Below are 18,933 nucleotides of genomic sequence, written 5' to 3' on the forward strand. Positions count from 1 at the left end.
AAGGAGTATGGTTAATTATGTAACAAACTAGACATCTATACATCTTTAAACTCATGCCTCTGCAGTACAATTCTGAATAACCAAAGGGAACCTCTGAAAATCAGAAGACACATGGATGATAGTTACCTTCAAGCCAAAGACACATCCCATAGCAAATTTCATTCGTTTTAACTCTGACTATAAAAACTAAATATCACTTCACTATTCAATAGCAGTGAAAATGTGGAAAGCCATTTAAATGATCAACAATACTGCCACCTCTGTATATGCAAATGTCTTATAGTAAAAAAAATTTTTTTAATATTACATGAATGAATATATACTAGGTACATGTCCAAGAAAAAATGAAAATTCACTTTTATGAATTCTTCTCCTATCACCTTATTCTTAGTACACCTACACTACCCTCTTATCTGCTCATTTCAAAACTAGTTCTGAATGAATTAAAACCAGGGCAAAGAAGCCAATAGCCCTATGTAAAGTCTTAGAATGTTTAAAAATTAGCTGCATTGTTCTTAGATTTTGCTGAACTTTTCCTCTATAAGAATTATCTAGGCTGGAAACAAAGTACCTTATATCTTTTAAGTAAATGAAAAATGTATAGATTATAAAAATTTCCTTAGATAGATTTAAGAAACTGTCCTTTTTTGAACAGGTTAGATACACTCACACCCCACCTCAACCAGAAGAATACTAACTTTCTCTTGAGAAACTATTACTTTTCAAAGGAATCTTATCACATATAAAACTGAAATGTCAAATAAATCTTCTACCTTTCTTTGTAGCTTATCTGATCATTCTTTCTCACACTCCTTCCAGGGATCATTATTCACCTCCCACCTCTTGACATGAGTATCCTTCAAGGCTCAACTCTGGGACCTCTTCTCTCTCTATACTCTCTGCCTTGGTGAACAAACAAAGTTCACCACATCTTTTTCTTCCAATACTTCAGATGCTGATTGCCAGATCTATAACAGTAAGCCACCTCTTCTCGTATTCACTCACTCCAGATACTTCGATCCACCCCTCTCTATCCATTGTGCCTTCTAGAACTTCTATCCCAGTTACACACTTGTCTTCATTTTAGACCTCTTTCTCTTGGGCTCTTTTCATCTTTACCTATCAGGCATACCCAGCTCCCCTCAAAATAACACCACATCCTTAGCCGCTCTCTCTAGCTTTCTCTCCTATGTCCTGGAAGGTCAGTCTACTCTTTGATCCTCTAATATCACTGCCATACTTTCTTTGCAGCCACTACTTATTCTCTTTTGAGGTTCACTCCATTGAAATCTATCACAAAATCCAGATTTTAGTAACAGGGAGCTACTGGTACCTATATCATTCTTTCCTTCTCAAGGAGTTAGGTACTTGGCTCATAGTTTCCCTTTACAGCCCAATTCCATATAATCTAATATCTCCTCAAAGACCCTAACTAACCTCTCAGTCTCATTCTCCATTCAAACTCCTACAACTTATTCCTCTATACTTTGTCTCAGCCCCAGACAGGGATGGTTAACATCCTTGACCTAGGTTATCACTCATAAGATCAAAAACTCAAATCACTTTATGAGACACTAATCTTTTATGATTCACTTCTCCCTATGCCTTCCGTCTCTCTAAACTTGTTCTTCTCCCTCACTGAGATCACTAATCCCTCCATCCCTCAGTACTCTCCTAGGCCATGAACCCTGCTCTAGGCTCATTCATCTCCTTTCTCAATCCTGACCTTATAATTACTAGTTCAATTCTGCAATGTCTTCTACACTTAAATCCCGTGCTCTATTGTTCTTTTGAGGCATACTGCAAGTAGCCTTTCCGTGTGGTGAGCCGTCATCCCATCCCCCACCCTCCTTTTTGCTTGAGCCTTCCTCCTCAGATTACCTTAAATTTACACGTAAATATCTCGTTAGCATTTAGTTTCCTCCATTAGACCATTTCTGCCTTTCTTTGTATCCCTAGTGCTTAGCACACTGCCTTGTACTTAAAGCACTAAATAAATGCTTGCTCAGAATCCTGCCAAACCCCAACCATGGATTACTCCCACTTTCCACTTTCATTCCTACTCACACATTGCTGAATGGAGCTAGAAGAGATCATGAAACCAAGAGGAATGAGATCACTACAAATCTGTTATCTAATCTCAACTGGGGCCTCACTTTTAAAAAGGACAATCTTTAACTCTTCCTTAATTGAGTTTATCCTATTCCCTGGAGGTCTTTCCAAATCTTTTCTCCTCTCCTCAAGCCTTCAGTTCCCCAATCATCTGAGGTGAAGATCTAGCCTCATCCATTACTGAGAAAAGGGAGACCATTTTCTGTAGAATCCCTCTTCTCTTCATGAAAACCTCTTGACAAAATCTCCCATTATCCCCTTCTTTACTTTTGTCTCTGGTAAAGAGCTGACCTTTCTCACAAGGGCTAATTTCTCTGCATGCATCTATTCTCTCTGCCCTCCAAACTTCAGTTTTTTTTTTTCCTATCAGGCTTCTTCCCTGCTTGCTTACAAACACACTCTAGTCTCCCCCATCCTTAAAAAACCTTCAGTAGATCCTACCATCCCCTCAAGCTACTATCCCATACCTCTCCTTTCCATCTCTGCTAAACTCCTGGAGAAAAGAATCTATACTCAATGGTTCTACTTCCTTACCTCCTACTAACTTCTCAACTCTTTGCCACATAGTTTCAGACTTCATCACTCAACTGCTACTGCTGCCTACACCTTACTGATGATTTAACTGTCAAGTCTGATAGCCTATCTATCTTTAATCCTCAACCTGCTTGACCTCTCTGCAGCATCTGACTCTACTGAGACCACAAGTCTACAAGGGAAAGGAAAGGACTGAATAGAAAGAAGAGAGAATAAAGAGAAGAGTTGAATAATAGAGAGAGAAGAGGAAAATAATTCTTTCCTTGCTTTATTACTAGCAGTTTCACAGCTTTCTCAGTTTCCCTGTTTGGTTCATCACCCATACCATTTCTTTATGCTTTCATCTGGTGCAGCGATCAACTCCCACTGGTTTAGTTACCATTTCTATGGAGATGACTCCCCTCAAATCTACAGTATATTTATCCAATCCTACTCTCTCTCAAGTTATAGTCACACATTTACAACTGCCATCAAACTGGTTGCCCTACAGGCATTTTCAACTCACTATCTTCAAAACAGAACTCATTATCTTTCTCCTTAAATCCATTTCTATTCTAAACTTCCCTATTAAGCAACACCATTCTTCAAGTCACCCAGGTTTGCAATCCTGTCATTCTGCTATCAACTCCCCATTTGATCTCATCCAACATGGTCGATGAGTTCCCAAATCCTGTTGTTTATACCCCACAGTCTATCTCTCTCAACCTCTTCCCACTACTCACACTTTCAGTTTCTGTCCTCTGTTTCGGCCCTTATCACCTCTCACCCTATGTGGTGTCTTCATCTCAAATCTCTCCCTTCTCAAATCCATCCTCCACATAGCTGCCAAAGTGAATTTGCTGAAGTGCAAGTCTGAACATCTCATTCTCCTCAATAAACTCCAATGGCCCCTAAGTGTTTCAAGGATAAACTCCTCTTTTAGAGTTTTAAGGTACTTCACAAACTGGCTTCAATTCACCTTTACAACTTTATTATATATTATTCTATTTTCTGCACTTTATAATTCAGCCACACTGACATACTTATTGTTCCTCATATAACACTCATCTCTGGCCTTCACACCCTTCTCTCTTCTGCCTCTGCCTCTTGGAATCCATTTCTTTCAAGTGCCTTACTTTCTACATGAAACTATTCCTAATCACTCCATGTGTTAGTGCTCCCTTCAATTAACCTTGTATTTATGTTTGCATGTGTTGTCTCTCTAATATAACAAAAGTTCCTTGACAGCAAAGACTTTCACTTTTGGCTTTCGTTGCCTAATGCTTAGCCCAGTTTGGCATATGTAGACAAGGCTCTTAAATGTCTGCTGATTAATGATCTCATCTCTTCCTGTATTTTCAATGATCAACTCTATCTGATGATTCCCAACATTTATATATCCAACACAAATGTCTCTAATGAACTTCATTCTTATTTTTTTACCTGGATGTCCTTAGACATTTCAAGTCAAAACTGTTAAACATGTCTTCCAAACATCTCTATCTCTAAACATAACATATCTAAGTGATCACAGAAATTCCCCTTGCCTCTCAATAGCAATGTTTAGGGTTGTCATTCTCTCCCTTTACTGACAGCACTGATACCCAGAACACCTCATCCAGTCTTGTTTCCCACTTCTTCACCTTAGTCCAGTATGGGATCTATAATGGTATAAGTACTATGAAATGGAAAAAGAGGAGAGGAAGGCAAATTCTAATAACTTCTTATCTTGTTATGCTCTCTTCTCCTTGCTGGTGTTTCTCTCTCCATTCCCCCCAGCAGCTCTGGTCCTAGCAGCAGGGTCTCTATCCCCTTCTCATCTCAGTTCAATTCAACACACATTTATTAAGTATTTATACATGCTGAGCACTGTGCTAGAGACACAAAGGCAAAAATGAAAGACCTTGCCACCAAGTAGCTCATGGTTTACTGGGTTATAACCATCATTTATATAGTTCTTTAAAGTTTACAAAGGATTATACAAAACTTTTCTAATTTGATCCTCGTAACAGTCTTCTGAGCTAAGTGCTATAGATATTACCTTATTTTACAGATGAGGACTCAGGAGGAGAGGGGTTAAATGACTTTTCCATAGTCACACAGAGATTTTTGGTGTCTCTGATGAGATATGAACTAAGGTCTTTCTGACTCCAAGTCTAATATTCTTCTACTATGCCATGTGGTCTCTCAAACTACTTCTCCACCCCCAAGCCTCTTGTGGTAAAATGCTTGGTACAACCTTCCTTTAGGAAAAAGGAAGATAAGAGTCTGGGTTTTCCTCTAAGATACAGATGAATCTTACTTTAGAACATCAGATGCTCTAAATAACTCTCCATAACTACCCAGTGTACGAACTAGGACAGACTCTTAAGAGATCACTTAGTCCAGTTTCCTCATTTTACAAATGAGAAACAGAGCAAATAAGTGAAATGACTTGCCCAAGCTACTATGGTATCATGGCTGGAATCAGAGCCCAGATCCCATGACTCCTAATCCAAGGCTCTTTTCTGCTACATAATATCCTTTGTCTTTCTTATGGAGTCTGAATAAAAAATGGGAAAAGTGGGCAAAGACATTTGAGCACTAAACACTATAATGAAAAAAGATTTGAATGGGACAAAGATGAAGATGTAATTATAAAGAAAAATATGAAAGATGAGGGTCCAAATACAGAAGAAAGATCAAGGCCTAAAGCCATTTGAGATCTAATGAATATAAAGAATAACTTTTATTAAGATAGTCTGAGTTTCCTGAAACTTTGTGACTTTTCCTTTGTGTTTGTTATTTTTAATCGTCTGTTTCTTCCTAGTAGCTAGTCATAATATGCCTTAGAAAACCTCACAATGGTTGTGTATCTGCTTCAAGGACAGGAAGCTATAGGACACAGAATGAGAACATACTCTAGTCCAGAAGTATCAAAGATTCATTCTGTTGAACCACATTAAAATGTAATTGAGAAATATTTAACAAAATAAAAATACAATAGATATTAAAATAGATAATGTTTACATGTGGTTTTCTAAGTCATTATGTGGCCTGAAGGGATCCTTATATATGGTTTAGTGGCCCCATTTCCATTTGAGTTGGATGCCACTGTGTGTCCATGGCTGGCCAAAGGAGGAAAGAAAATCTGTCCAGAAGCAATAGATGGTACTAGTATGGAAAAAAGTAAATAGGCTAATCCTTAAGACCCCTATTATAAAAGGAGAATGATGGGAATAAGCACTTAATTAATCACATAATATGTGCCAGGCCGTGCTAAGCACTGTACAGATTTTTGTTTTTCAGTCACGTCCAACTCTTTGTGACCCCATTTGGGATTTTCTTGGCAGAGATACTGAAGTGGTTTGCCATTCCTTCTCTAGCTCATTTTACAGATGAGGAAACTGAAGGCAAATGACTTGCCCAGGGTCACAAAGCTGTCTAAGGCCAGATCCGAACTCAGGAGGATGAGTCTTCCTGACTCCGGGCCCAACATTATCCACAGTGCCCATCTAGCAGCTCCTGTACAGATATTACCTCAGAAGAGAAAGACGGTGCCTAGAGAGCCTTCATGGATCAAAAAATGTGAGGCATTAAAATTAAAACAACTCTGAGGTACCACTTCACACCTATCAGATTGGCTAACAATGACAGAAAAGGAAAACGACAAATGCTGGAGGGGATGGAGAAAAACCAGGACACCAATGCACATTCATTGTTGGCAGAGTTGTGAATTAGTCTAACCATTCTCCAGAACAATTTGGAACTATACTCACAGAGTTACAAAATTGTGCATACCCTTTGAGTCAGTGACACCACTATTAGTCTATATCCCAAAGACATCAAAGAAAAGGGAAAAGGACCTATCTGTACAGAAAAATATTTATAGCAGCTCTTTTTTTGTGGTGGCAAAGAATTGGAAATTGAGGGGATGCCCATTAACTGGGGAATGGATGAACAGGTTGTGGTATATCATTGTGATGTAATACTATTTTGCTATAAGAAATGACAAGCAGTATGATTTCAGAAAAACCTGGGAAGACTTGTATGAGCAGATGCAAAGTGAAGTGAACAGAATAAGGAGAACCTTGTACACAGTAATAGCAATATTGTAAGGATGATTAACTGTGAAACTTTGCTACTCTGATCATGACAATGATCCAATACTGCTTGCCTTCTCAATAAGTAGGTGGGGAGGGAGGAAGGGAGAGAATTTGGGGTTCAAAGTTTTAAAAACAAATGTTAAGATGCTATCCAACTCCAGAAAGAGAACTGTTGAACTCTGAGTGCAGATTAAAGCCTACTTTTCTTCACTTTCTTTACTTTTCTTGTTTTTGTGTGCATGTGCATGCAACGTGGCTAATATGGAAGTTTGTTTTGCATGACTTCACTTGTATAATCCATATATTGCTTACTTTCTCAAGGGGTGGAGGAGGGGCAGGAAAGAGGGAGAGAATTTGTAACTGAGAATTTTTTAAAATGAATGTTAAATTTTTAATGTGTAATTGGGAAATAATAAAATAAATAAAATATATTTAAAAAAAGAAATGTGATGCATTATACCCAGAAATATCATCATACCCTATCACAGCTCCTCACTACTACCATTCCTGAATTTCAGACTTGCAGACTTGGAATTGATCTTGGAGGTTTTCTAGTCCAAACCATAAATGAATAAGAATGCCCTCTACAACACACTCACATTATCTGTCTTCTCTGCTCAGACTCCTGAGTTATGAATATCAATGATGGCAGTCATACCACATACCACTGAATCCATTACAAATTTTGTTACCTAACTTCAACTAAGACTTGCTACCGTACTGCTATTTATTCTTTCTTGATTTTCTATCCCAATTTATCTTAGTACCCCACTTGGAAGATATTTTTAATCTCCTAATTCACTGAGAAAAAGACATATTGACATTCCTTCAAATGCCCTAAACTTCTAGTTCCTCAACTTATTCATTTCCCATGACCTTCTCTTCCTCCACCTCACCTTAGTTATATATTTAGTCATACCCTTGATACCCATCACTCATGAATGTCCCACCTCTATGTTCAAAAATTCCAAAATCCCCTTTTCAGACAATAATCTATTGGCTTTTCACCTCTCCTTCTACCTTCCCTTATAAAACTCTAGTTTTTGTTTGCATCATGACTTCCAATCCTTTGACCCCTCAATTCTCTCCCAAGCCATCTCCCCAGCACTAACCACTTTCTCTTTTCTTAATCTTGACCCCCTGGGGACCCAATTTAACTCTTCACTGTTTTCCTCTCTTGAATCCCTACCCCACTTTCATATTGCCAATTATATCCAGTCAAGTCTCAGCCTTGAAACGTTCATCACTCCCACCATTTGCCCACCTTAACTCCTATATACATGCTGTTGAACAAAGACAGAGAAAAAAATCACTCAACCATTCTGACTGGGTCCACTACAAATTTATGTCAGCCTCAAAACTGGGCTCTCATTGCTGCTAGGCAATCCTACTATACTTCCCTTATCAACTCATTACCCACTCTCAAAACAGCTCTTCCAAACTTTTTCAACCCTCCTCAAATCTCCCATGGCTCCCCATCACCACCTCACTCTCAGCTGAGAACCTGGCTTCATATTTTACAGAAAAAAACCTGAAAGCATTAGCTGTGAATTCCCTCTTCATTCATGTATGACTCAGGTACCTTCTGCCACTCTTTCCTCCCATCTCACATGATGAAGTAGCCTTACTCCTACCAAGGCTAACCCCTCTACTTGTTCAAGTGATCTCATTCAAACTTGTCTCCTTTGAGATATTGCCCCCTTTGTCATACCCACTCTTGATTTATTTTTAATTCTCCCTGTCTACTGGTTCCTTTCCTACTGCTTTTAAACACGCTCAAGACTGCCTCACCCTGAAAAAAACCTCATTTGATCCCTACTATCATTCTATATCTTTTCTGCCCATTGCAGCTAAACTTAAAAAAGGCTGTCTACAACAGGTGTCTCCACTTTCTCTCCTCCCAATCTCTTCTTAACCCCTTATAATTCAGCTTCTGACCTCATTTCACTGAAATTGCCCTCTCCAAAGTTACTAATGATCTCTTAGTTGCCAAATCCAATGGCTTTTGCTCAATTCTCATTCTCTTTCACCTCCTCTGCAGTCTTTGAGACTGTTGGATCATTCTCCTCTCCTTGATGCTATCTTCTGTTTAGGTTTTCAAGACACTATTCTATCCTGGTTCTCATCCTATCTATCTGATCGCTCCTTCTCTGTCTCTTTTGGTGGATTCTCTTCCAGATCATCCCCTCTAACATGAAGTATCCCTCATGTTCAGTCCTGGGTCATCTCTTCTCTTCTCCTTCTATACTGCTTCATTTGGTGATCTCATAAGCTCCCATGGATGTAATTCTCATCTCTATGCTCTTGATTCTCAAATCTACCTATTCTGCCTCAATCTCTCATCTCCAAACTGCCTTTCAGACATCTCAAACTGGATGGTCAGTAGACATCTTAAATCTAATATGTCCAAAAATGAACTCATTATCTTTCCCCTTAATCCCCTGCATTCTCCAACTCTTTTTAATTCTAGGGCCTTTCCTCTGTTAATGATTTCCTATTATTCTGGATAAGGCTTGCTTTTTCTGGCACATAGTAAGCACTTAAAGTTTATTAATTGGGTCCCTTTCTTCTCCCCCATTTCTTAACTGAAAACCAAGCTAATTTCCACCAATCCTTTCCTGCTAACTCTAATTAAGTGGTCCTTCTTGTTGAGGTCAATTTCTCTACCTATGCATTCAATTTTAATTTTTCCTCTTTATTCCAGCAATTTGCCTCACCCATCTATCATTTCACCCCCTCTAATCATCAATTTCTTACTACTAACTGGCTTTTTCCTACTGCCCTTTAAAGCATGCATTTTACAGATTCTTTAAAGCAGTCATTTTACAGATGAAGAAACAGAGCAGAGGAAAGCGACTTGCCCAAAGTAATGAGGTAATGGAGCTTGAATTGAGACTAGATCTAGTCTCGAAAAAGCAAACAAAAAACAACTTTCAATGGACCCTGCCTTCCCTTCAAGCTATTTCCTCTCTCCTCCTTTCATTGCCAAACTCCTGGAAAGGATGCTCTACACTTCGTGCACCTGCTTCTTCAAGCACAACTTCTCAATCCTTGAGATCTGGTTTCTGGACCCACCAGTTGATGGGAACTTGTCTCTAAGGTTACCAATATTCTCCTAAATATTAAATCCTATCATTTTTCCTCCTTAGTCCTCATTCTCCTTGATCTATTTGTAGCTTTTTGATACTGCTGATCACTTCCTCCTCCTGACACTTTCTTTTCCCTTGGGTTTAATGACAATGTTCTTTCCTACTTTACTTACCTGCCTGCCCTTTCCTTTTCAGGTTCTGGATGACCCATCTCCTCCTGCCCCTTCAGGGCAGGTATATTATCACCTCTCACTGGTTCAAGTATCACTTCACTGCAAATGACACCTACATTTACGGATCCAGTCTCAATTCCTCCACTGAACTCCAGTTCCACGTCGTCAACTGCATGTTGGCTGTCGTCCTCCCAGATGTCCTATAAGCACTTCAGTCTCAACAAAATAGAAGCTATCATCTTTCTTCCTAATCTTATTGTTCTTCCAGATGTCCCTGTTTCTTGAAGGCTTCCATCTTCCTAATCACCCAGATTCATAACCCTGGAGTCATTCCATGATTCCTTCCTCTGCCTTAGACTCACCTCAAATCTACTTCTGCAATCTATCACAGCCTTCTCTATCCTCACAAAACCATCACTGTAATAGCTGAGGTAAGAGGTGACAGGCCGGCATTAGGACATAATGCCTGTGTTTGTGTAGAGAAGGTGATGGATGAGTGAGTCTTCTTAAAAAACAATGGTATTCTGTTTTCTCTTTTACCTATCGTGTTCCTTCTGAATCAAATTTACTATTCTGGAATGATATACTAGTCACATATGTTATCCCATCGATCTCAATGGTACTTATGGGGTCACATTTGCTTCTTCCCATGGGATCTACAGTTCACCTTACTTGTGACCCTGTGCATACTCTGTGCATTAGGTACAGATGTTTGCTGATTCCTTTCTTGGATTTATTTTTTGCTGTGAATTACTGGCTGTAGTACCATTCTGCCTCCTACATTGTAGTTACTCCATATAATATCTCATTTGGTGGGCATAAATTGGATTTTTTTCTTCCTTCTCAGTTTAAAATCTGATTATGAATATATTCGATAGACTTCTGGACTAGGAATCAGAAGTCCTGGATTCAAATCTCACCTCAGACAATTGCTGTATGTGTGACTCCATGAAAGTTAATTCATCTCTCTGTGCCTCATATTCCTCATCTGTACACTGAAAAAGTTGGACTTGATGACCACTAAGATCACTTTCAGCTCTCAGTCTAAGATTTTATGATTAGATTTTTTAGGACTACAAGCAAACATACTCTTTTTTTTCTTTTTTTTTTTTAATTAATTTATTTTGATTTATCAACAATCACTTCCATAAGCTTTTGAGTTTTAAATTTTTCTCCCTCTCCTTCCCCACCTTCCTCCCCAAGATGGTGCACAATCTGATATAGGCTATACATATACATTCCTATTAAACATATTTTCACATTAGTGATTTTGTAAGAAAGAATTAGAACCAATAGGAGGAACCACCAGAAAGAGGAAACAGAACCCAACAGAAGAAAAAAAAATAGCAAATAGCGTGCTTCGATCTGCATTCAGATGCCATAGTTCTTTCTTTGGATGTGGATAGCATTTTCCATCATGAGGCTTTTGGAGATGTCTTAGATCCTTGCACTGCTGAGAAGGACTAAGTCTATCAATATGAGTCATTACACAACGTGGCTGTCACTGTGTACAACATTCTCCTGGTTCTGTTCCCTTCACTCACCATCAGACCATACAAGCCTTTCCAGAAGCAAACACACTCTTAGCAGCCACTGCTAGGTCTACTACAACAACTGCTGAGAAACTTACCATTGCTGTCTTTTAAATCAAGAGCACAAGTTCACAAATCTTGAGCTAAAGGGGCCTCAGAGGCCAAAGAGGAGGAAACTGAGACCCAGGGAGGTTAAGTGACTTTCCTTACAAGTAGTAAGCATCACAGGTGGAATTTGAACCCAGGTCCTCAGACTCCAGAGTAAATTTTCCTTCCACTCTTGGAGCTAAGGCTAAAGAAACTGGGAGTTGAGAGTTAGGGGAGAACCTACACATATTTGTTCAAGTTCATTGAAGCAGAAAGGGGACCACTGGCCCTAGCATCTGGGGGGGGTGAGGGGGAGAGCACGTTCCAGAGGTACCTTATGGGTTAAATAGGATAATTCGGAGTTAGCCTAAGAACCTAACTATTAGCTATAACATTTCTACAGGGAAATGTTTTTGAATTCCAAGCAATAGACTTCAGACAATTTTTAAGAACACAACCCACTTTGAGTTGAGGATTATAAATGAATGCAATACTCTCCCAGTGGAATGTCTCTAGAGTGGCACTGTGATGCAGCACAGGAGGCTATGCCTCCCAAAATACATAGGAGAAGTGCCCTATGCCTTCAAGGACGCCAGAACTGAGGTAAAGGTAGCTCCTTAGCATCCCCAACTGCCAAGCTTTTTTATCTTCTAGTCAAAAATTTATTAAGAGTATATACTATATGTAAGACACTGTGTGTGGTGCTGGATACAAAGACAAAAATGAAATAGCTCCTCTCCTCATCCTTACATTCTTCAGTCTTTCTGCCATGGCTTTTCTTCTCTCCTGTGTCAGTCTATTCTTCATGGACAATCTACCAATCTCACTCATTTCGTCTAGGCTTCTCTTCAATGTTGTCCTCTCTTCAGCTTCCTGCAGCCTCTTCCACATTTGCAGATTTCAGTTTAAGAATGGATCATAGACAGTATCAGACAATTGGAAACTCCTTTATTTCCATGTGATAAACTGACCAATCACACTGCATCAAGGCATCCCTCTCAGGTCCCTGGCTTTCTTCCAGGGTGCTCCTTTGTTGCTCTGGATGTTTGGGTGTCAACTCTTTTCTGTAAAAGAAGTTCTCTCTACTATACTCCAAGCCATTGAAAATAATTCAACATCCAGGTCTTCCTTTCATCCTGCCCTGTTCCCTAAAGATAACTTATGCTTTTTGGTTTTTTTTGAGGAAATCTGTTATGTATATACCATATTTTAACCTATGAAGAATGGAGGTACAAAAGCAGCAATCTACTTTCTAGGACATACAATATCTCCTTTATAAAATGCCACAAAGATCACCTACCAGAACTTAATCACACTTAGGAAGAGGAAAGCAGTCAAAACAAAAGAGGAGATTTCCAAGGCCTTCAATTCCCACTTCTTTCACTTGAGGTTCCTACTCTGCCTTGGGACTACAGAATTAGTATATGTGTTATCTTGTCGTTCTTATTGACTAGAACATCTCAGTGTATTGCTTTGCAGAACAGATGTTGTCATGGAAGACTTAATCCTTTCCGCAGCTCTAGAGCTCTCTCCATGGAGCCCTGATGGTGAGTGCCTCACTGGCCAAATACATCACGGCAGCTCCAGGCAAGCTTCATTCTAACCCTCTCACCTCCCCTCTCCCCTCACCCCCACCGCCATCTTCTAGCCAGCTTTGCTGCTGCACTGCATGTCCTCTCTGTCCAATCATGCCTCTTCAAGTTCTGGAACAATACTCAAATCAATATTGCCATTGTGTCAATTTACTCTCTATAGTTCCCTTCACCAGTCCCTGTAACTTTCCAAACCAGTACGCACATCCGTGGCAACCAATTCTCTGTATGTGTGGTCTCTTTCTAGTAATAATAGTTAGCATTTATGTAGCATTTTAAGGTTTGCAAAGCACTTTATGTTATTTCATTTGAGTCTCACAACAACCCTGTAACATAGGTCCTATTATTATCCCCATTTCACAGATGAAGAAATTGAGGCTCAAAGAGGTTAAGAGACTTGTCCCCTAATCACACAGCTAGTGTCTGAGGCAGAATTCAAATGCAAGTCTTCCAGGCTCCAAGTCCCACACTAGCTTCTATCCCATTAGATGCTGCCCTTCTTAGAACGTAAGCTCCTTGAGGCCAGGAACTGGTTTTGCTTTTATGTTTAGCAAAGCGTTTGGCACATAATGGTTAAAAATGCTTTTCTGTTCATTCCTTTATTCAATAGAGATATGTGTTCCTAGCTCTTAATTTAAATTCATTTTTAAAAATTACTATAGGGTTTAAATAATTTATTCCACTGAGTTAAGAGCTCTTGATTAAAACAAAAAAACCTTCCCATCTTGCTTTATAGTGACCATAGTCATAAAGCTATCATATATCAGTGTATATTTATAAAACTTATTTAATACCAGGGTTATGCTTACTAGTTAGATGATTAACTCACCAAAGCAGACTTCCCCACGCCTCCTGAACCAAGGACCACTAGCTTGTACTCACGCATGATGTGGTCTGTTCAAATGCTGACAATCTGAAAAACAGGAGGAATACCTAAGATGAGAATAAATAAATTACATATGTATTACTATCACATTAAGTAATGGTGCTTTCTCTTAGACTAAGGGGACAGACAGCATATGGAAAACTACATCTATGCAGCCACGTGGCACAGTGGCTAGAGCACTAGGACTGGAGTCAAGAAGTCCTGAATTCAAATTATGGCCTCACACTTACTAGCTACGTGACCTGGGACAGGTCATTTAACCCATCTGCCTGGGTTTCCTCAACTGTAAAATGGGAATTATAATAATAGCACCTACTTCCCAGGGTTGTGGTAAGGATTAAGTAAAATAATACTTGTAAGGTGCTAAGCACAGTACCTGGCACATGTACTCTGTTATTATTATTATTATTATTATTATTATTATTATTATTATTACATTACAGCTAACATAAATTCATAAGAAGCCTATGATTTACTGTTCTAAAGATTATCCATCTAACTATCATAAGTCAATTTAGCTTGCAACACATGCAAAAATGTTCCATCAAGCAGGACCATAAAAACCAACATGGCCATAGATCTAATTCTAAGACAGTCACACATTTAATATATAATACAAAATTTTTTAAAAATAAGTTATTCATATAAGCTAGTATTTGCTCAAAATATAATCTACCAGCTTTATTTAGGATTCCTTGAGACAACTGGAGATTGGTTTTGGAGACTGAAATTGGAGATTGAGCAATATAAGTGACCACTAATCAAGGCTGTTATAGTAGGTATTACTTTTGTAAATAGATTGAAACACTGAAGTTCTGACTCTCAAATTTTGTATTTCTGTGAGATTATAGGAGATTATATTAAACTCCACTGACAATTATTTGTAAACTAAATAGTTGAATACATTACATCTGTTCAAAACTTGAAGGGGGGAAAAAAACTACTCCAGCATAGAAAATAGCTAGTTTTATAATTAAGAGGTTTAGAATAGATTTTAAGAAAAGCTATCAAAAAGAGGGAAGAGAACAAGAAGGTTTATCATAATGTTCCTTAAATAGAGAAAAGCAGGATAGAATAGATTATTGAATATGTGAACAAAGCATTATGAATGGCACCCCTTGCCAACCATCTCAATACCTAGGCAATACTATGAATGAGGTTGAAATATGTACTGACAAATGTTAACAATTTAGAGTCTGTTTTTCTGATATAGCTCCTAAACTTCCCCCAAATATTGACATATATGACATAGTAGGTAGAATGTTGGAAGATCTGAGTTTGATTCTGTTTCAGACACTTAGTAGCTGTGTAACCCTGGGCAAGTCACTTCATCTCTCTGAGCCTCAGTTTCCTCATTTGGAAAGTTGGAATAGTAAACAGCACTACCTTCCAGGGTAGTTGTGAGGATCAAATCTGATAGATACATAGATGACAGAAATCCCTCTGCAACTCTTAAAAGAGCTTTGTAAATGGTAGCTATTATTATTACATGGGCAATAGGTATGTGTTTAAACAGTGATGTTTAAATTATCATTGTTATTTTATGAATTTTGTTCATAAATGCATGACATTTGAGATGCCTATGAAACATTCTCATATGAATTACTGGTAGTTGATGAGGAGGTTGCAGTATAGTTCACTTGAGTGACTGAGCTACATATCTGAGAGCTGTCAACATAGAAGTATTAGTTAAATTCACCAAAATAGTGTAGCCTGTAGGCACTAGAATCAGAGGTTCCCTAAGTGGACAATACCACTCCCTGAGGGGCTCTGGAATGATCCAGGGGGGCGGTAGTAGTCTTGGGTGCAATTGGGGGGAATTGAATAAAAATAAGGGGACAGTGGAGCATAAGGAAAGAAGAGAAGAGAATTTTGAAAACCCATTCGAACATGTTTCATCCGTTGTGTAACAGTTAAAATCGTAGTGATGACATTATTTTCCAAATAAACACACAAAATGCAAGGTAGAACCAATCAGTAGTCAAGTCCTCTGGCAGGTCTTAACAAACAAGTGTTAGCAGGTGAATTTGTATCCCACTGTCTGGAAGTCCAGCATGCACTGGCAGGAATATGTGCCTGTAATGACATTTAAAATATGCTAGGTGGTGCAGTGAAAAGAGCACTGGCCCTGGAGTCAGGAGGACCTGAGTTCAGATCTGGCCTCAGACACATAACACTTACTAGTTGTGTGACTGGGCAAGTCACTTAACCCCAACTGCCTCATCAAAAAATAAATAAATAAATATGATACTATACAGTTACATGATGCAATATTGTATCACCAAAATTTCAATGCAGGAAAAATCCCACAAATTTACAATAAATTATTAAATTTAAGATGCATCATTTAAACAATATGTTTTCTATTTTTTTTTAAATGCTGCAAATTTCAAAAAACCACCGAAGCATTAAAGATTTCCAGGGTAAGTGCTGAGTAATTTTTTTTTTTTGAAAATGGGGTGGTAGTTCAAATAAGTTTGGGAACCTCTGCACTAGATGATCCTTGAGGTCACTTTTAGCTCTCTCTATTGCATGAGTTCTTAACCTTTTTGTATAATGGATCCCTTTAGCAGTCTGGTGAAACCTATGCACCATTCCTAAAAATACCATGTTTAAATGTACAAACTAAAAAACATTGAATTACAAAGAAAAACAATATTGGGAGAAATAGTCATCAAATTTTTAAGTTCACAGACTCCTAGATAAGAATTCCTGGATAAGGAACACCAACTCTATGAGATCAGAGTTAGTAACTTATAGTGAATAATGATTAAGACAGCCCTTTTGTCAACTTCTAAAGGTATGCCTTTTGTATACATCTAAAGATTATAAAGACCTTATTCTGGATCCACTGTTTCCATATTCATTGAGACTGATAAACTTTGTTTTTCTTGTTAACAAAGCCACAAGCTAAATCTTCAACTATGGTTTAAGTCTGGAAGGGGAAAGAGGAGCAAATATCTAGTCAAAGAGACATTTAGGGTGGCACAAAAAACCAAAAAGATATAGTAAGGACAAGATAAACTATGAGGCATCAGAGTAGTCTGAACTGTAGAACCAAGGAAGGGAGGAGATCTGAGTCAAATTAAGTAAAGTTCTCTGAGGCCTCTATGTGCTATGAAATTTGATGAGATCTCATATATGTTCTTTAAAATGGCCACGTCTAAAATAACTATGAAAGACTTAAGAAATCTGGGTCATTACAATGACTAATTATCTGTCCAAAGGACAAATGATGAAACATGCTGCCCAATTTTCAGAATGCAGACTGAAACATATATTTTTGGACATGGCCAATTTGTTTTGCTTGAATATGCATTATTTTTACAATGGTTTTGATTCTCCCTGCCCCCTTCCTTCAATGGGGCAGTGTGGAAGAGAGAAAATGTATCTTTTTTAATTTGAAAAAAAAAATTTTTTTAATCGACATATTTCCCAATGTCACACAATATAGCAACATTTCTTAGAATGGCTTGGTACCCTATATTTCTACCTTTTTTTTTTTAATGTGTCAGCTAAGTGATAAGAAGACTTGCTGCCAACAGATATGAAGGGAAATGTTCAAGACTCTAGGTTCCAATCTCTTTTCAAGACTCCACTAAATCAAAGAATCGACATACTAAACAACATATAAATCTATTCTAATAATCCATATATGTGTATTTTCACAAAGCACACCTTGATATAGTTATATTTGTATTTCTAGGGCAATAATATGTCCTGACAAAGCCAATTTATTCTGAGTACTATTCTGTAATAGCAGTGCAACCCTGCCATTCAAGTTAAATGGCAAAATATTAAAATGCCAAAGTAGTTTTTCTTTAAGAATCTAGTATCATACATTTAAAGTTGAAAGGAATCTTTAAGAGTCCATCAAGTCAGATTCCTTCATTTTACAGAAAAGGGAACAGTGGCTGAGAGAGCTTAAATGACTTTCCCTGGGTCACACAGTGTGAGTGGCAACTCCAGACTCAGCAATCCGTAAACTGGGCCCACCTACCTGTTACTTGAATGAAATAGCATTTTAATTCAGCCAAAAAAAAAAAAGACCCAAAAACAAAACAAACAAAAAAAACCCCAACCATTAAGAGCCTAATAACGTTAAGGAACCATAATAGGTTCTAATACAAAAAAAAAACCACCAAAACAATAATCCCAGACTCCCAGAGAATACAGAATAGGGATGATATGAGGGAGGTAGTATAGCACAGTAAAAAGAATGCTGTATTAGGAGCTGGAAGACCTGACCTGGAATCTCTGCTTTGTTACTTAATACCTATATGACCTTGGGCAAGTCACAACTCATCTAAGCCTCATTCTTCACCTATGAAAATCAGCCAGTCAATAAACATTTATTAAAGACCTACTACGTGTCAGGCACCGTGCTAAGAAAGGTAAAAGATTGTTCCTGCTCTTGAAAACTCACTAACTAATAGGAGAAACAATATGCAAATATCTATGTGCAAACAATAGAATGAATTGGGAATAATCAAGAGAAAGAAGGCACTAGAATGAAGAGGGGACAGGAAAGGCTTCCTGTACAAGGTAGATTTTAATTGGGGCTTGAAAGAAGCCAGGAGGCAAAGATGAGAAGAGAGAGAATTCCAACCCGGAGAAAGCCAATGAAACTGCCCAGAGTCAGGAGATGGAGTGTCTTGTTTAAGGAAAATGAAAGAGTAGAGTGTTACTGGATTCAGCAAAGGAGATTGACAGGTAGTACCATGAAAACTTAGAGAGAAGAAAGTAGAAGAGTGACCAAAGTGATAAAGGATGCACAGTCAAGAAGGATGAGAATTAAGAAAAGATCACTGTATTAGGCAATTAACATATTGTTAACAACTTTGGACTGTAGAGTTAAGAAGTG

The 18,933-nt window shown here is 38.2% G+C and overlaps 1 protein-coding gene across 1 annotated transcript in view; it reads right to left on the reverse strand.

Annotated features, from left to right (window-relative positions):
• The window catches only part of RAP1A (RAP1A, member of RAS oncogene family), a 32,145-nt gene extending 18,049 nt beyond the window's left edge, over window positions 1–14,096 (reverse strand). The window contains exon 1 of the mRNA XM_027860388.1: window positions 14,013–14,096. Coding sequence (XP_027716189.1) covers window positions 14,013–14,069 — 57 coding nt within the window. The 5' untranslated portion in view covers window positions 14,070–14,096. The remainder of the gene's footprint in view (window positions 1–14,012) is intronic.
• Window positions 14,097–18,933: the final 4,837 nt, after the last annotated feature.

This window comes from Vombatus ursinus, unplaced genomic scaffold (genome assembly GCF_900497805.2).
Source record: "Vombatus ursinus unplaced genomic scaffold, bare-nosed wombat genome assembly UNPS02014179.1, whole genome shotgun sequence".
In the NCBI taxonomy this organism is placed as follows: domain Eukaryota; kingdom Metazoa; phylum Chordata; class Mammalia; order Diprotodontia; family Vombatidae; genus Vombatus; species Vombatus ursinus.